Raw genomic sequence first — 19,385 nt, 5'->3', positions numbered from 1 at the left:
TTATAATTGTATCTGTCCTGTGGTTTCAATCTATCCCTCCGTGTGAATCCTCCCAGTCAGCGTTTCAATGTATTTAAGATTCTATAGTTTACCGACCATTAACTCAACCCCATTGACTCTCTCTTTCCAGGCAAACTACTTAAACGGGTTGCTTCTCCTCACTGTTTCACCCCCTCCAACCTGGCTGCAGCCACCCCTACTCAAGCGAAATGATTCTTAATAAAGTCTCCGGGACCTTCCCTTCTCTAAATCCAAACCTTCTTTTAATCCCGCATCTCACTTGACCTCTCCCTCACTTTAAAGACTGATGGCCACACCCTTGCTCTCTGTTCCTTCCCACGGCATCCATCACCTTGCTCTCGTGCAGTTCACCTCCTACATCTTTGGCTGTTCCTTCTCAATCTCTTTGTATCTTCCTCTACTCTTTCTTTATTGTTGGAGATTCTTATTGCTCAATATTAGGCCCTCATCTTTTCATATTTTACTCTCTACTTGGGTGATTTCACCCATTTTTATGATTTTAATTACCAACTCTATGCTCATGACTCCCAAATTAGTATCTCTAGACTAGACCTTTCTTCTGAGCTCCAGATTCATACATCAAGTCACCTCCTCAGCATTTCCATTTGAATGTCTCAAAATCATCTTAAATTCAGCATGTCTGAAATTAAGCTCATAACATTTCTCCCCAAATCGACTCTTCTTCCACAGCTTCCATCAGTGAATGGCCTTACTATCCAACCTAGGAGTCAGTCGTCTTTATCCATTCCCTTCTCTCTCATGGTCTTATTCAGTCCCCAAACCATGTAGATTTAACATCCTAAAAGATGCTGAATCATTCATCTTATCTCCTTTTCCACTACCAGCCCCACTCTGGTTGAAACTAGCCCATCTTTCATTGGACTGCTAAAATAGGGTTCAGACTGTATGTTCTCATTCTCCTTCAACTCATTTCCTTCATATGCATCTTACATTATTTTGTGCTTATAACCCTTTATTATCTCACCCTTGCCCTTCCTCACAAAGACAGACTCAAATCCTCAACATGGTTTACAGGGCTCTACCAATGAGGCCTGCATTTTGTACTCTTATCTGCCATTTACTTAGCTATAAGCAATCTGGTTCTTGTAGTTTATTGAAAGCACCACAGTTATTTCCTTCTAGAGTTTTCTCACTTGCTATTCCCTTGGATTGGAAACTCTTTCTGCCCTCCTACCCCATCGCCACCTCCAGTTAGCTGTGATTCATTCCCTGATTAGGAAAGCCCTCCCCGATGCCCTAAATTAAGTCTGGTTCCCCTGCTATTATGAGCTCTTAGGCACTTTGAAATTTTTTTTTATATTGCTTACCAGATTATAATTGCCTAGGGCTGGCCAGGTGGTGCAGCGGTTAAATGCATACATTCCATTTCGGTGGCCCGGGGTTCACCAGTTTGGATTCTGGGTGCAGACATGGCACCCCTTGGCAAGCCATGCTGTGGTAGGCATCCCACATGTGAAGTGGAGGAAGATGGGCACGGATGTTAGCTCAGGGCCAGTCTTCCTCAGCAAAAAGAGGAGGATTGGCAGCAGATGTTCGCTCAGGGCTAATCTTCCTCAAAAAAAAAAATAAATAAAGTAGAGGAAGATGGGCACAGATGTTAGCTCTGGGCCAGCTTTCCTCAGCAAAAAGAGGAGGATTGGCAGCAGATGTTAGCTCAGGGCTAATCTTCCTCAAAAAAAAAAAAGATTATAATTGCCTATTTATTTGTCTGGCTATTTAAAATCTCTCTTCCAATAGACTTTAAGCCCCATGATGAGGACAGGGATGTGTGCCTCTTTTGCTAGTTTTTGTATTCTTAGCTCCTGTTCCAGTGCCTGGCATACAATGGGCATTCCAAACACTTTGTGAATGATGTTTCTAACTGGTTATTTTTTGTATATAGAAAGTGAATTTATTTTTCATATTAATTTTGTATCCAACTGTTTTACTGAAATATGTTATAGATGAGTTTGGGTCCTCAGAAAAGCAGATGTTAACATGGAATCACACATGCAAGAGATTTATTGGAAAACACCTGAGAGGGCAAATGAGAGAGGGAGCAGGAGTGGGCACGCAGAGCCTTTAGACCATGATGCAGGTGTGGCAGTGGCAAGGACCCCACTTGGCCAGAGAATTTTCTTCTTTTAGTGAACCACTGAGTTTTATCCTCCAGTATTTTATTTATAATCTTTGAATCAATATCCGTGCATGAGATGGCAGTTGGTTTCTATTTGTATACATTTTATCTTTGTTAGGTTCTGGAACCATTGTTCCCGGAATCGACCAGAATTGCTTTCATTGAAAAAGAAATAAGAAACTTTTCTTCTTTCCCTGGACTCCTTCTGGGAGATTGGACAGAACTGATCTGTGAAGGTGAATCCTGGCACTTCTGAGGATGTACTTCCTTGGCCTCTCTGTTTCTTTTCTGATTATTTGCTTCTCTTGGCTTTATGTGTTTTCTTGAGTAAATGTCAGGAAACATTTTTATTGAATATTTGCTTAATTCAAGGGTATTAGCAAAGAACTGTGGGGAGTAATCTCTATAATTCTTTTCGTTTCCTCTGTATTAGTAATTATTTCCTTGTTTACATTCTTAATTCCATGCATTTATGTGATTTTCACTCTCATTTATAACTAGCTTTATTTTATTTTTTTCTAAAATAAAATAGCTCTTGGGTCAATTTATCAAGCCCATTTTTTTCCGTTTTCTAATTTATTCATTAAGGCTTTAGTTTTTATTCTTTTGCACTAACTTATTAGGTTTATTAACTTTTTTCAACTTGAGTCAGAAATATGGTTCAGTGTTTTTACTACTTTTTATTAATAAAGTTTAAAGTCATTTTGGATGTTTTTCTGAATATAAAAATATGCTTGTTATAAAATTTCATATATAGGAATATATAAGAGAGAAAGGAAAAGTTCTGTGTAATTCTATCACCAGAGACAATCACTGTATCTCAATAGTTTTGGGTATATTCTTCCAGATGCTTCTCTATGAATGTATTATTTGTCTGTCTGGGTGTGTCTGTTTACCAGTCATATTTGTATATGTGTGTGTGTTTATATGTGGATGTATTATACAGAGATGTATGTATATATAGAGACTTACTTCTGTGAGTATCTGTATATCTGTCTACATCTATCTACATAGCTATATGTTATGGTCACTTGCAGAGACACATGGAACTTCCTCCTGAATTGCAAAATTTGGGTTGGATGTCCAGATACACATACACACACCAAGAGGGTACGGAAAGGTTTCTTACTTAATTACATAGTTGAGGTCTGTAAAAATAGTTTGGATTTTTTTTCATAAATTGCTTATTTAGGTGACTTGCAATTTTTCTAGAGAGCTTTTGCCATTTATTATTATACTACAGACATTTTTTCATTGTGGCTTGCCTGTTGGTTCTACTATCAAGTTTTTTGGCATGCAAAATTTTAAATTTTTACATAGTCTATTTACCAGTTATTTTTACTTGAGGAGTTAGTGTTTTGTGTCACACTTAATGGCCTTCATCACTCGTTCATCCATATTTCTAAAAATATTTCCAAAACATTGAAAGTTCTAAAGGAGTTCAACATTTCATCCAAAACATTAAATTCTTTTATGTATATACCATTTTATTTGTGCTTAAGGCCTGAGGTAAAGCTTAAGCTTAAAATTTAAAGCTTAAGGCAGCTTTAAAAAGCAACAAAACAATGCCTAGCTGGTTGTTCCCAGGCCATTAATCATCCTTTTGTCTCAATTGATTTACCATGCCCCTACTATAATGAATCAAATTTCCATTGATGCTTGGATCTACTTTGTCTCATTGTTTTACCGACCTCTATTTTGGCACCAATATCACACTGTTAATGGAACTTGGTTTAACGCCTCCTAGGCTAATAAACCCCCTCAGGATCCCTCATCTCTCACACATGTTCTCAGAAGTTTCCCGATTTTTCTTACATGTTAATTCATTCAAATTAACTTTAGAACCATTTTTTCTCTCAAATCAACTCAAAAATCCTACAGCTTTTTTGAGTGAGAATCCGTTAGAATTACAGGTTACTTTGGTGAGAAATCTATTTTTACAATCGTGCATTTTTCTTCTATTTTATTGATGTCATCATGGTTTAGGACATTGTGTAATTTCAGGTGTACATTATTATTTATCAGTTTCTGTATAGACTGCATCATGCTCACCACCAATAGTCTAATTTTTATCCATTACTATACATATGTGCCCTTTTACACTTTTCACTCACTTTTAACCCTCTTCCCCTCTGGTAACCACTAATCTGTTCTCTTTATCCATGGGTTTGTTTATCTTCCCCATATGAGTGAAATCATGCGTTGTTTGTCTTTCTCTGTCTAGCTTATTTTGTTTGACATCATACCCTCGAGGTCCATCCAGGTTGTTGGAAATGAGATGATTTTGTCTTTTTTTATGGCTGAGTAGTATTCCATTGTATATGTATTCCACATCTTCTTTATCTATTCATCAGTTGATGAGCATTTGGGTTGCCTCCCTGTCTTGGCTAGTGTGAATAAGGCTGCAATGAACATAGGGGTCCATAAATCTCTGAATTGTTGATTTCAAGTTCTTTGGATAAATACCCAATAGTGAGATAGCTGGATCATATATTTCTATTTTTAACTTTTTCAGAAATCACCATACTGTTTTCCATAGCTGCTTCAACAGTTTGTATTCCCACTAGTAGTGTATGAGGGTTCCCTTTTCTCCATACCCTCTCCAACGTTTGTTATTTTTTGTCTTGGTAATTATAGCCATTCTGATAGGTGTAAGGTGATATCACATTGTAGTTTTGATTTGCATTTCCCTAATAATTAGTGATGTTGAAAATCTTTTCATGTGCCTGTTGGCCATCTGTATATTTTCTTTGGAAAAATGTCTGTTCATATCCTCTACCCATTTTTTGATTGAGTTGTTCATTTTGTTGTTGTTGAGTTGTATGAGTTCTTTATATATTTTGGAAATTAACCCCTTATCAGATATATGATTTGCAAGTATTTTCTCCCAGTTGGTGGGTTGTCCTTTCATTTTGCTCCTGGGTTCCTTCGCCTTGCAGGAGCTCTTTAGTCTGGTGTAGTCCCATTTGTTTACTTTTTCTTTTGTTTCCCATGCCTGATGGTATTTGAAAAGATGCTGCTAAGACCCATGTCAAAGAGTGTACTGCCTATGTTTTCTTCTAGGAGTTTTATGGTTGCACGTCTTACCTTCAAGACTATAATCCAGTTTGAGTTCATTTTTGTGTATGGTGTAACATAATGGTCTACTTTCGTTCTTTTGCACGTGATTGTCCAATTTTCCCAACACCATTTATTGAAGAGATTTTCTTTTCTCCATTGTATGTTCTTGGCTCCTTTGTCAAATATTAGCTGTCCATAGATGTGTGGTTTTATTTCTGAGCTTTCAATTCTGTTCCATTGATCTGTGTGTCTGTTTTTGTACCAGTACCATGCTGTTTTGATTACTACAGCTTTGTAGTATATTTTGAAGTCAGAGATTGTGATGCCTCCAGCTTTCTTGTTTTTTCTCAGGTTTGCTTTAGCTATTTGGAGTACTTTGGTGTTCCATATAAATTTTAGGGTTCTTTGTTATATTTCCATGAGGAAGTTGTTGGGATTCTGATTGGGAGTGCATTGAATTGGTAGATGGCTTTAGGTAATATGGACATTTAACTATGTTTATTTGTCCAATCCATAAGCATGGAATATCCTTCCATTTTCTGTTATCTTCAGTTTCTTTCAAGAATGTCTTATAGTTTTCAGCGTATAGGTCTTTCACCTCTTTGGTTAAATTTATTCCTAGATATTTTATTCTTTTTGTTGTGATTGTGAATGGTATTGTGTTCTTGAGTTCTTTTTCTGCTAGTTTGTTGTTAGTGTAGAGATATGCAACTGATTTTTGTAAGTTGATTTTGTACCCTGCAACTTTGCTGTAGTTGATTATTTCTAATAGTTTTCTGGTGGATTTTCTAGGCTTTTCTATATATAGGATCATGTTGTCTGCAAACAGTGAGAATTTCACTTCTTCCTTGCCAATTTGGATACATTTTATTTCTTTTTCTTGCCTAATTGTGCTGGCCAGAAAGTCCAGTACTATGTTGAATAGGAGTGGTGAGAGTGGGCACCCTTATCTTGTTCCTGTTCTTAAAGGGATGGCTTTCAGTTTTTCACCATTGCATATGATGTTGGCTGTGGGTTTGTCATATATGGCCTTTATTATGGTGAGGTATGTTCTTTCTATACCCATTTCATTGAGAGTTTTTATCATAAATGGATGTTAGATCTTGTCAAATGCTTACTCTGCATCTATTGAGATGATCAAGTGATTTTAATTCCACATTTTGTTAATGTGGTATACCACAATGATTGATTTGTGGACGTTGAACTATCCCTGCATCCCTAGTATAAATCCCACTTGATAATGGTGTATTCAGTTTGCCAATATTTTTTTGAGCATCCTGGCATCTATATTCATCAGTGATATTGGCCTGCAATTTTCCTTCTTTGTGTTGCTCTCATCTGGCTTTGGGATCAGGGTGATGTTGGCCTCATAGAATGAGTTAGGAAGTGTTCTGTCTTCTTCAATTTTTTGGAATAGTTTATTAAATCTTCTTTGAATGTTTGATAGAATTCCCCATCTGGTCCTGGACTTTTGTTTTTTGGGAGGTTTTTGATTACTGTTTCAATCTCGTTACTTGTGATTGATATTCAGATTCTCTGTTTCTTCTTGATTCAGTCTTTGGAAGTTACATGAGTCTAAGAATTTATGTCTTTCTTCTAGGTTATCCAATTTGTTGGAATATACTTTTTCATAGTATTCTCTTATAATTCTTTGCATTTCTGTGGTATCTGTTGTAATTTCTCCTCTTTCGCTTCTGATTTTCTTTACTTGAGCCTTCTCTCTTTTTTTCTTGGTGAGTCTGGCTAAGGGTTTGTCAACTTTATCTTCTCAAAGAACCAGCTCTTACTTTCAATGATCCCTTCTACTGTTTTTTTGGTCTCTGAAATATTTATTTCTGCTCTGATTTTTACTATCTCCCTCCTGCTGACTTTGGGCTTTGTTCTTTTTCTAGTTCTGTTAGGTATAGTTTAAGATTAGTTATTTGAGATTTTTCCTGTTTGTTGAGGTGGGCCTGTATTGCCATGAATTTCCCTCTTACAACTGCTTTTGCTGCATGCTATAGGAGTTGGTACATTGCATTTTTATTTTCATTTGTCTCCAGGTGTTTTTTGATTTCTCCTTTGATTTCTTCATTGATTCAATGGTTGTTCAGTGCTATGTTGTTTAGTCTCCACATATTTGTGACTTTCCAAGCTTTTTTCTTGTAGTTGATTTCTAGTTTCACAGCACTGTGGTTGGAAAAGATGCTTGATATGATTTCAATATTCTTAAATTTATTAAGGCTTGCCTTGTTTCCTAACATAGGGTCTATCTTTAAGAATGTCCTATGTGCACTTGAGAAGTATGTGTATTCTGCTGTTTTTGGATAGGATGTTCTATGTATATCTATTAAGTCCATCTGCTGAAGTGTTTCATTTAAATCCACTATTTCCTTGTTGACTTTTTGTCTGGATGATCTATCCATTGATGTAAGTGGGGTGTTGAGGTCCCCTACTATTTTGTGTTGCTATTAATTTCTCCCTTTAGGTCTGTTAATAGTTTCTTTATATACTTTGGTGCTCCTGGGTTAAGTGTGTATATATTCATAAATGTTATCTTCTGGGTTGAATGTTCTTTTTATCATTATAGACTGCCCCCTCTTTCTTTCATTATCTTCTTTTATCTTGAAGTCTGCTTTGTCTGATATGAGCACGTAACATCTGCTTTCTTTTGCTTGCTATTTGCTTGAAGTATCTTCCATCCCTTCACTCTAAGCCTGTGTTTGTCTTTAGAGCTGAGATGTGTTTCCTGGAGGTAGCATATTGTTGGGTCTTGTTTTTTAACCCATTCAGCCATTCTGTGTCTTGTGATTGAAGAATTCAATCCATTTACATTTGGAGTGATTATTGATATATGAGAAATGTATTACTGATACACATGTCATTTTATCTCATTTTCTGGTGGTTCTATATTTCCCTTTTTTCTCTTCCTTCGTATTTCTGACTGCCATTTCCGTTGGATGGTTGTCTGTGGTTTTCTGTTTTCTATTTATGCTTTGTGTCTCTGCTCTGTGTTTTTGTATAGTGGTTACCACAAGGTTTTTATAAAAGATCTCATAGATGAGATAGTCCATTTTCTGATAGCCTCTTATCTCCATCAGCCTAAGAAGGTTCCATCCCTCTCCTCTTCCCCTTCTATGTTATTGTTGCCACAAACCATTCTGTCTTGTGTTGTGAGTTTGTCATTTAAATGAAGTGTTTATAGGTATTTTTGATGTTTTCCTTCCCTTAATCTTTTATAATTGTTTGATAACCTGTTCTGATAGAGTTGCAATTTTCTGATTTTCTCTGTCTATTTATCTCCTTGCTCAAGACTTTTTGTTTTAGGTATGAGGGCATTTAGGTATGAAGGCCTTTTTGTTTTAGGTATGAGGGCATCCTTGATCGTTTCTTGTAAGGGAGGTCTAATGGCAATGAACTCTCTCAGTTTTTTTTTTTTTTTTAATCTGGGAAAGCTTTTATTTCTCCATCATATCTGAAGGATAGTTTTTTCACTGGATAGAGTCTTCTTAGCTGAGTTTTTGTCTTTCAGTATTTTGAATATATCATTCCAATCTTTCCTAGGCTGTAAGGTTTCTACTGAGAAATCTGCTGAAAGCCTGATTGGGGCTCCTTTGTAGATTATTCTCTTCTGCCTTGCTGCCCTTAACACTTTTTCTTTGTCATTGACTTTTGCCAGTTTTACAAATATATGCCTTGGAGAAAGTCTTTTTGCATTGCTGTAATTGGGAGTTCTATTGGCTTCATATACTTCTAAGTCCAGTTTCTTCCCCAGGTTTAGGAAGTTGTCAACTATTTCTTTGAACAAGATCTCTGCTCCTTTCTCCCTCTCTTCTCTCACTGGAATATCTATAATCTTTATGTTGCATTTCCTAATTGAGTCAGATATTTCATGAAGAGTCTATTCATTTTTTTGTTTTATTTCTCTTTCCTCCTCCACCTGAAGCATTTCTATATTTTTTCCTCTAAATTACTAATTCTCTCCTCCATAATATCAGCTGTTTTTTTTTTTTAAGGTTTCGAGATCGTTTTTTATCTCATTCAATGTGTTCTTCATCTCCAGAGTTTGTTTCATTTTTTTTTAAGAGTTTCAATTTCTTTGGTGATGAGTTCCTTCTGCTCATTAATTTTATTCCAGAATCATTGAAGTGTCTTTTTGAGTTTTTCTGTAACCCCAGAATGTTTATGACAACTATTTTGAGTTCTCTCTCATTTAGACTGTAAATTTCTGAGTTCAGGATTGGTTTCAAGAGACGTGTCATTTTCATTCTGCTCTGGAATGTTAATGTAGGTCTTCATGGTATTTGATGAAGTGATCCTTCGCTGGTGCATAGTGGTAGTATCAGGTCACAGATTCCACCTGCCACCTCTTGGGGGGTGTGGAGGCAGAAGCTGTTTTGTTTTGAACTTGGCATGTCCACTGGAAATTGTACCAATAGTGTTTGTCTGTGTTTGCCCATTGGCCACAGGCTCTTGATGGGTCACACATGCACACACAGGTGGCTCTGGTGTGGAACTGCTGCCTTGGGTGGGGACTGGCTGAGCTGGTGCACTAGGCAGAAGGTGAGGGGAGAGGAGCTTTGTTTTGCACACATGGTCCAGCCCTACACTCATGGGTGGTTCACCTGGGCTACTATGCTTGGTGAGGGTGCCCACGTGGTGGCTGAGCCATACCACTTAGTGTGGAGCATTCCTGCAAGCAGGGCTGCAACTCTGACAGCAAAAGCATTCACACACGGACCTGCCTGCTCCCCCACATCCCTAGTCATGTGCTGGCTGCTGTGTGAGTGCACACGACCTAGGTCACTGCTGCTGGGGAGTGGGATGGGATGCACTCACCTCCTTCCACTGCTTCCTGGGGATCCAGTACCCCCACCTTCAGATGTATGGCTGAATGGACCTCTCAGATATCTGATTGTGCTTTGTAGGGAATCCTCTGTTGGTTAATGAATGTCTGTTTGGTTGTTACTTAGGGGGAGGAGACTAAAGGAACAACTCACTCTACCATGATGCTGACATAACTCTCACATTTTTCTAAGAACTATTTATTCAATTTTTCATATTCCTTAGTAGTTATAATTTTCTTTATATGTCTTATACATTTCTTAGATTGTTTTCCTATTTTTTCTTCCTATTAGCTGTGTCTCACAAATTTAATATGCTGTATTTTCATCCCATTCAACGTATTTTTTTATTTTACTTGAGACTTCTTTGACACATGGATTGTTTAGATGTGTTTGGAGATTTTGTTGGTATCTTTCTGTTATTTCTAGCTTGATACCATTTTAGTCATAGAACACATTATGTGATTTCATTTCTTTTAAATGTTTTGAGGTTCATTTTACGGCCCAGGAGATGGTTTGTCTTGATGAAAGTTCCATGGGCAGTAAAAAAAGTTTGTATTCTGCTGTTTGTTGGGTGGAGTGTTCTATAAATGTCAACTAGATCCTGTTGGCTGATTGATGGCATCATAAAGTTCTATATCTCTGATTTTCAGTCTAGTAGTTCTATCAATTGTTGAGAGTGTTACTGAAGTCTCCAACTCTATGTGGATTTATCTCTCAGATTTTACTGAAAGTATTTGAAGCTCTTTGGTGCATAAATCTTTAGGATTGTTGTCTTATTGGACTAAACCTTTCATCATTGTGTAATGTCCTTCTTTGTTCCTGTTCTGGGCTGATATTTAGAAGAAGAGATTAACAGATCTTTCTTTTTGATACAGTGAATCTAGAGTGGGGCCTGGAAATCTGCATTTTAACAAAAATTCCTGGATTATTTTTAGAATCAGGCATTACTCAAGAGTTCTTGGTTGCAAACAATGGAAATTGACTTTGGTTAACTTAGGCAGAAAGGAATTTATTGGAAGAATATCCAGTAACATCTACTGGATTGCTAGAGTCCTGCTAGGAAGCAGAGTCTTCTGTCCCTGTAGGGAAGCTAAAGGGACAAAGCAGTTGCTCTCCCTGATTCTAGCCAGTGGAGCAGTTATGACCTAAACTCAACCCATTAGGTTCTCACACCACCTAGGACTTTGATTCTGGTGCCAAGGATATGAGATAGAGATAGTTTAGAATTCATTCTGGTGGTATCAAGGATTTTGGTGTCAAATAACTGAAGTGGCAGCAATGGCAGAATCTAGACACATGCCCAACTATGGCATAATTTGGTCATGGGTCACACTGTATGGTCTCTTTTAGTTTCTACCCCTTTTCCCTTTCCTGAGCCTGGTTTCCCCAATTCTTGTTTGCAGAAAATTGTAACATTTTATTTTGGGAGATAAAATAAGAAAACAGTACCTGTTACTTAACTAGATCAACTACAAAATAGTTAATGAGGTTAATATCATGGGTTCTGTTTGCATTAAAAGTAGATTTACTTTTTTGGAAGGCAACAGGCCTTATACACAGGATGGGCTCTCAAACTGTGTATCTTAGGAGAACCTGAGTGGTGGTAATAGCACTAGGCTGTGTGTCAGGGATCTCTGTGACTTTGGACAAGTAGTCACTTAGCCCTTATTCTAGACTCACCTATAAAGTAAGGAGGTTGGACTAAACCAGATAGTTTCTAGGTCTCTCCAAATTGCAATATTCTGTGACCCTAGAGAGCCTTGCTTTTCCTTAATCACTTCAGTTAACCATCCTTGTGAGGTTAGTTGACAACTACCAATTGCTTAGCTTTTTGCTAACTTTGGGCAGAGTCCTGGGGAAACTGACGTATGAGATGGAGTGTCTGAACTAGCCAATATCAGGGTGAGAAGATCCAGGCCAAAGGATGCATATAAATTGGCAGAAATCCAATCTTACTGTGGAAAAATGGACACCAAAGAAAAAGTTTTGACTGGTTGTTAAACGTGAAACATAAAGAACTCAGACAAGACACGGTATCTTTTCAGAGACTATGAGATTACATCCCCTGCAAAATACAAAAACAAAAAACAAACTTTCTCCTGGTTCATCCTGTCATAGCTGAAGAGAGAAAGCGTATGTTTGGCATAAGGGGTACTCCATGAAATGAGAGGATAAGAAGTTAAGCAAGCTGAATTGGTATGAGGAGGTGGAAAAGCGCAAGCAGATCTCACATCCTCCCCAGGTGCTGGTTTGCTCTGGAGATGCCTAACATGTGGGCGCAGAGAAAAGTCTAACCCAGCCAGCACATGTTAATGTCAATCCCAGCTCATGGAGGAATCACACGAAACACCTACAATAGTTTGGTCCCAATAAAGAATAGACCTAAGATGTCAGGAACGCACAATTTACAGAATGGCTGCAAAGGACCTTCATTTGTGTATTTGGTGAGGTGACTCCTTATTTCCCCTTTGACATAAAGATCAGTATAGAAGTGACTGGGGCACGATAAATGGAATCATTCCTTGTGAATTGCAGGTTCTTATGAGCGCATCAATCCTGGGGGCCCTGTGTCTTTTCTCATCTGTCTGTGTGGTGTGTGCCATTTCTGCATTTACTCTTCCCATTGAGACCAAAGGACGGGCCCTACAGGTAAGCGATACAGGAATCTAAGTATTTTCAACTACCACCTTTTGACCAAAGGAAATTAAGCTTGGAGTATGGAAATTCATCCTTTAAGCAGACATAATGATGTCCAAATGTGTGCTAACACAATATGTTTGTTTAGTGGGTTCCAACAGAAAAACTGTGTATCTACTTTTCCTGCATGTATCTTTGAACAGCATTGAAGTTAACCGATTATTCACTTCAACCCTTTGCTTCCTGTAAAAGTTGTACCTTGAGGGAATTATGTTAAGTGAAATAAGCCAGATAGAGAAGGACAATCTCTGTATGACTCCACTCATATGAGGAGTTTAAAAATGTAGACAAAGAGAACAGATTAGTGGCTACCAGGGGAAAGGTGGGGTGGGGGGTGGGCATAAAGGGTGAAGGGGTGCACCTACAACACGACTGACAAACAATAATGTACAACTGAAATTTCACAAGATTGTAACCTATCATTAACTCAATAAAAATTTAAAAAGTAAAAAAAAAAAAAAGTTGTATCTTGAACAGGGCCTAGGATGAATGATATTGCAGCGGCCTCAGCATTCCACCTTTCACACTTTTCTATCTGGATGTAAGTAAGCATTGCTGCAAAGATAAAGTTGGCCAAGGAGCAGAAATAGCTATTTGTGTTGCCTTTAGGATCACAGGATCTTTACACCTTGGTCCAGCTACCTCTCCCCTAGTACTACTGGCTGCCTGTGATAAGAGCAGAGACAAAAACTTCAGTGCTGAACTAGTTGCCATCCAATACTAACAGTCAGTAGACACCAACTGCTCACTCTATTTCACAAAGTACATAAAAAAGGATACCCCAGAAGTATAAGGTATGTTCTGAGGGGCAAAGTTGCATCCCTCTGCCCTTATGGTTGGATCCAGTGAAAAATGGTCATTCCAAAATATCTCAAAGGTGGTGGTTCTTGTTATCCTGCCTTAAATACAAAGCTTGTTGCTGGTATGCAAAGGGATGTGTATGTACACACATGTAGGGAGAACAGTTGGGGTTAGGTATATAGTTTGGTTGATCTGAGCTGCCACCTCTAATAAGGTTGTGAAAAAAGTCATGGTGCTTCTATGGCGGAATGTGACTTGCCCTCTCTCCCACGTCCTATTCATAGTAATGCACAGCCACATGTTGTGTTGGTACAGATGTGTTGTTGTCTGTGAGTAGATATAAGGCAGGCACTACTGAGTAAAGAAAGAAGAAAAAACTCTTATTATACCAGTCTCGATTTTTTTCTTAGGTCCAAAATGTGCTATTCCATTTTTTCCCCTTGCTTGTTTATCTTTAAGGTAATATGCATTTTAATCACAGATTAGATAATCTGTCATGTAATTCTGAATTTAGGGCTTTGTTTAGGTTCCTTACCTGGAAAGGTGACCCATTCATTGAATGCTTAAAGCCAGAGACTGAATTAGATGATTCTTATGATTCCTTTTAATTTTAAATAAAAGGATAATCACATCTTTCACATAAATGAGGAAACTAAGGCAAAGGGAAGCCGAGTACTTGTATAAACTTGTATAACTTGTAAAAAGGAACAGTGGATCTGCAACTTTATATTGCAAAATTAAGTGCTGCTAAATCTTACACTAATTTTCCATTGTTTTATTTTTTTAAGTAGTAACAATACATATAAAAGCAAACCTACCTCACCATCTAATGTGCTCTATGGATTTCCAATTCAAGTCACATTCACTTACAAAGGGCCATTCCCTCTTCTGTTGACTGGGACTTGGTTTTAACATTGTGGTGAAATTCTCTTTGCATGTCTGTTCACAAGGCTTTTTAATATCAGTTACTTACAACTTTACATGGAGATTCAATACATACAATTGTATAGGCATGGGTATGATGGTTCTGCCACTCAGTGGCTATATGTCTTTGGGAAAATCTTAAAATGTGTATGTGGGTATCTCAGTGTTGTCAGCACTTAACATATGAAACTACCTAGTAACTGACACAATGAAGCTTCTAGAAATGTTTAAAATATGCCAAAAAACTTTAACTTCCTTCCAATAACAAGATAAGACAGCATCCCAACAATTTGGATGAACCAACCCAGTCAATAGTTTAATAGTAGTAATTCCACTTTTAGAGTTACTCTCAGAAATTCATTCTGATGAAACTCTTCGGAGAGGATACTTACAATGTCATTTTTTTCCTGAATGTTTGTATTGCACTAGAATAACTGAAGTATAAAGCTGCCATTGCGTTGTCAGGTACACAAACGTAGATGCTTAGGATCTCAATTCCTTACAAGTTTATTAAAGAACCTTATAGTATTAGTTTCTAGTGCCAGACAGCTGTATGAATGGAGACTTTCTTTAATTAAATGTATTGATTAAATCACTTCTTATTCCAGCAAATTAAATGAAGACCTGCAAACCTATGTTTACCAGAGAAGAAAAATGCATTTATCTTCACAAAGAGCTGTGGCACATCTTTAAAATCCTGGTTTAATTTCTGTATGCTACTTGGTAATTAAGAAACTACGTATTTGTGAAAAATAAGGCACATGAGAATGGGGTGGGTTAACTGTGTATTGATCTCTTCACTGGGAGACTATATATAGAGTTTTTATAAAATATACTTTAAGACTGGAAAAATGTCTGCGGGAGATGTGTAGGGGGAAGGTGGCTTCTTCCTTTATATGAAGTGTTAACATTTATATGAGTAATAAATCTCAGACAAAATGCATACATAGTTGATGTTCTCCCATGAGGTTTGTAGCACGAGTTGGACTGAAACTTTGTAGCTAAGACATGGACTTGGGGGTGGTATCATTAAGCCTTTAAAAACGATAGTCATCAAATTCACTATTAAAATTAGCATATTTACTTAAACTGTGGCCTCTATAGTTTGCTTATATAAAAATAGTGTGCTTAAATTAGTACGAGTCTTGTATATAATCACTAAGAAGCTGGGAAAAAACTAATTTTTCCCATTCTCTCGTTCTACTTCATTATTCCATGGGAGGAATTTTTGATTCCCACGATGTGATAAAAAAATTAAAGAGTGCAGCAAGCTCTCCTACATCACGTAATTATTTACCTGCCCTTTGTTGAGCAACTGCTTGCATGCATGATGTCACACCTGTGCACACTGCACTCTACTCGGTTAGGTATGCTGTGGAAATAAAACACCTAAGGCTTACCTTTAGATTTAGTCTTTTATTGCTGTTCAGGCTTATTGTGGAGACCTCTGAAATGGGGACCCCAAGGCTTGGCTCACCTACTGCCTCCACCCCCATGTTGCAGTGGGAAAATAACTCACTGCAATCACAACAAAATGTCCCCCACTGGCAAACTATGTACATGAGAGGGTTTATATTCCTGCTTCAATATTTAACAGGCACGAACATCTTAAGGTCAAGCAACCTTTTCTGTAAAGGGCCAGACACTAAATATTTTAGACTTTGTGAGCTACATATGGTCTCTGTTGCATTTATCCCTCCATAGGCTTTAAAAATATAAAAAACATTCTTAGCTTTCAGGGTGTATAAAAGTAAGCTGTAGGTTGAATTTGATTAACAGGCCATAGTTTCGCTGAAATAAATTTCTAGGTCTAAGATGGAGCCGCTCCTGCCCAGGGTGCCACATCAGCAAACTGAAATAACGTTCGTGTCCCTGCAAGTGCTCCGCCTGACCAGAAATGCAGTATATCCCGTCAGCCAGTCCCCAAATGCCAAGCCAATTCTGGGCTCTATGCTTACTTCCTTGTCCCTTATTCTTTATCCTATAAAAGCTTCCTGCCTTCTGCCCCATTTTGCAGTTTTCTAGACCCTAGGGAATAGAGACTGCCCACTGCATGAAGTGTCAAAGTTTGTTCCCAGAAAGGCTCCAGGACAGTTACAGTGGGAGTCCGCAATGGATGGCAGCAGTTAGGGGACTCGTGAAACCCCAAGGCTAAGTCTACAGCATACAGTGCAGGGAGACTTGGGGAAATAAACTTAAGAAATTTAAACTGTTTTAACCAATGGCACAAGAAAACCTAAGTAGGCACAAGTCAGACTGTTAACAGCCATTAGGGTGCCTGCCACTTTTAGAAAGAAAGCTTTTAGTGAAAGGAATAATACATCTATTGCTCACGGGAATCACAGAAGCCAAAGCTTCAAAATTGGTGGGCACAGGTCAAGCACTTAAGAGATGTTAGAGCACGCACCAACTAAGCCTAAAGCTAGAATAAGCTGGTCACAGAACAGGTTAGATCAATATGAGGTCACCTGCCAACCTCAAGAAAAATGAGGTACGTTGTAAAACACCACAAAATCCCCAACCCAGAGGTGCATCCCTCTTAGGTATTAATTTGGTTCTGAGAGTCCCAAGGCTTAGCTAACGAAATGGCATCCTGAAGTTTTAAATAACTGAGTGTACCACCTTCTGCCATACCTGCTTATTTTTTGTCTACGCATTGTGGTCCTGCAAGCTGTAGATACTGTTATACACTGCCTAACAACGTTTCAGTCAATGACAGACTGCATATTATGGTGGTCCCATAAGATCAGTATCATGTAGTTTAGGTGTGTAGTTGGCTATACCATCTAGGTTTAAGTACACTCTATGAGCACAATGACGAAAACACCTAACGACGCATTTCTCAGAATGTATCCTTATCGTTAAGCAATGCGTGACTGTATCTACAAAAACGGCAAAATCTTACTAGACAACATAGAATTACAATGGTCATTATGGGGAACGTTCCAATTAGACAAGATCATTCAAGAAGTGTACTTGATTGTTCCCAAATCAACAATTGGAATATGATACCTATTTTAATTTGTATGCAAAAGCCTTCAAAAGGCCTCAGAATTCCAAAATAGCATCATTGAAAGATTCAGTGCGAAAGGCTAATAATGAAAAATTATAGACAAGAGGTACCTAAAACAAGACTGATGTGATTCCTACAATTCCCCTCTATCTTCCTTTACCTGAATACTCAGTCTACTAACCCTCTATCTGAATTGCCTTTGCACTCTGAAGAGACCATAAAAGACTGGAAACAAAAGTCCATCAAGTTAGTAACTTACAAGCGCTCCAAGGACAAAAATCTAAGAAACTACTGGGCCTTCCTGGAGGCACTCTCCTAGAGGGTCTATCATCAAAACACTAGCCTAGAAATCTGTGTCTCATTTGCAATCAACTGGGACATCCGCAAAAAGATTGTCTTCAAAGGTTTTGTGAAATCCTTCCACAGCGATTCGAATGCCCCCGTTATCTACCCTCAAAGGGTACCCCATAAGGGTCCCTCCCAGGGTTGATGGGACTCTGAAGGAGTCACCAGTAAACTGCTACCAGTTATTCCCTTCAACAACCAAGGGGAAACTAAAAATTAAAATTAATGGAAAATCTTGCCAAATTCTGGTAGCTCCTGGAGCTACATGCTCTACTTTAAACTCCATTTGCTGGAGGCTGTAGATAGGATCCTGGGAAAATAAGCAGAGGCCAGTGGAGAGTGAGAATTCATACAAAAGTCAGCTCTTCTGGATCTCTGTAGTGCTGGTGAATAGATTTTTCACATTCTTTCCTTTTCAAATTTCAGACTCTTGTGAATTTGGTTTTAGGGAACCAATTGGTATTGATTTTTTCTCTCCCCCTGGGACAGCTATTGCCTTTCTGTTGTCTCATTTTGTGTCCTGAGAAGTTGGGTTGGCTTTTCTGCCTGCTGAGACATGCAGATTGTTAGTTCTTTTGTATGAAGGTGGCTCAATCATCAGATTGGGGACCCCAAAATATGGATGGACAGAAATGTGGGTGGCACTCTGTTTCTGGCTCAGGGCCTAACAAATGTTGCCAACTCAGAGGAAATAGTCTAAGTCCTTCTTTCTTTTGGCTATCTTTGGGAGTGGCTCTGGATCTTGGGAGGGTAGTACCTTTTGGGGTTGTTCAATACTGCCAGGAATATTTACCATTTATCCTGGTGAAACTTGACATTTGATTTTTTTTAAAGGAACTGTATGGTGAGAAGGTGGCCAAATTGTAAGCTGATATTCAGAGCCTGATAGGAACTTTTTGGGCCTTCTCCCCTAAGCTAAAGTGAAACTATGTTCCTGGGCGGGGGTGGGGTGGGGGGTCCATTCCAAAGACAAACAGTTCTAAATCTAGAACATAGGAATCTTTTCATTTCTATCTTAGTTGAAGATGCTATCCCTGATATACAGAAACAAATTGAAGATAATGTTGTTGGATAGGTGGGACAGCCTCTTGACATCATTTAGGTTGCAACTCAATTCTTTGAGGAATTACAAACAACTGTCCTTGTCTTACAAATTGAGTCTTTATAAGAACAGAAAAAGCCCATCCATCTGTTTTACGATCCCCAAACCTCCCCTATTCATCTCAAAAGGCTTTGTAGGTATTGTAAAATGTTTAGATTCAGGAAACAAAAATACTTCTCAGAGGAACTTGCATTCTTTCTCTGTGCCTTGGAGATGTAAATGTCCTAATCTTTTCTAGGAACTGAGGGCCATTTCTTTGGAATGCAAAGCTCAGGGAGATAATTCTTATTAAAGAAAAAAGGGAGGGGGCTATTTGGAAATAAGATGAACAAAAGAATCTTAAGTCTTCACCACATATATTAGTAAAAAGCTTAAGCCATCTGAGCAGGTAACTTAACTTATTCTATCTGCCAGAAACACAATTTGGATCCCAACTGTTCTTTCATGAACCAGTGAGGT

At 38.1% G+C, this 19,385-nt stretch overlaps 1 protein-coding gene across 32 annotated transcripts in view; it reads left to right on the top strand.

The window, feature by feature from the left end:
* Positions 1-19,385, top strand: part of SVOPL (SVOP like) — a 96,606-nt gene that overhangs the window by 67,466 nt on the left and 9,755 nt on the right. For 11 of the 32 annotated variants that reach the window (XM_014739283.3, XM_023639779.2, XM_070265936.1 and 8 more), the window contains one exon: positions 12,580-12,693. In XM_014739283.3, coding sequence (XP_014594769.1) covers positions 12,580-12,693 — 114 coding nt within the window. Of the gene's footprint in view, positions 1-2,276; positions 2,395-12,579; positions 12,694-15,074; positions 15,556-19,385 lie in introns of those variants that run through there. The other 21 variants (XM_070265926.1, XM_070265932.1, XM_070265929.1 and 18 more) reach the window with 7 other exon arrangements.

The sequence above is a fragment of the Equus caballus genome, chromosome 4 (genome assembly GCF_041296265.1).
Source record: "Equus caballus isolate H_3958 breed thoroughbred chromosome 4, TB-T2T, whole genome shotgun sequence".
In the NCBI taxonomy this organism is placed as follows: domain Eukaryota; kingdom Metazoa; phylum Chordata; class Mammalia; order Perissodactyla; family Equidae; genus Equus; species Equus caballus.
The sequence above is the reverse complement of the archived record's forward strand: the minus strand, read 5'-3'. Positions and strand labels throughout refer to the sequence as shown.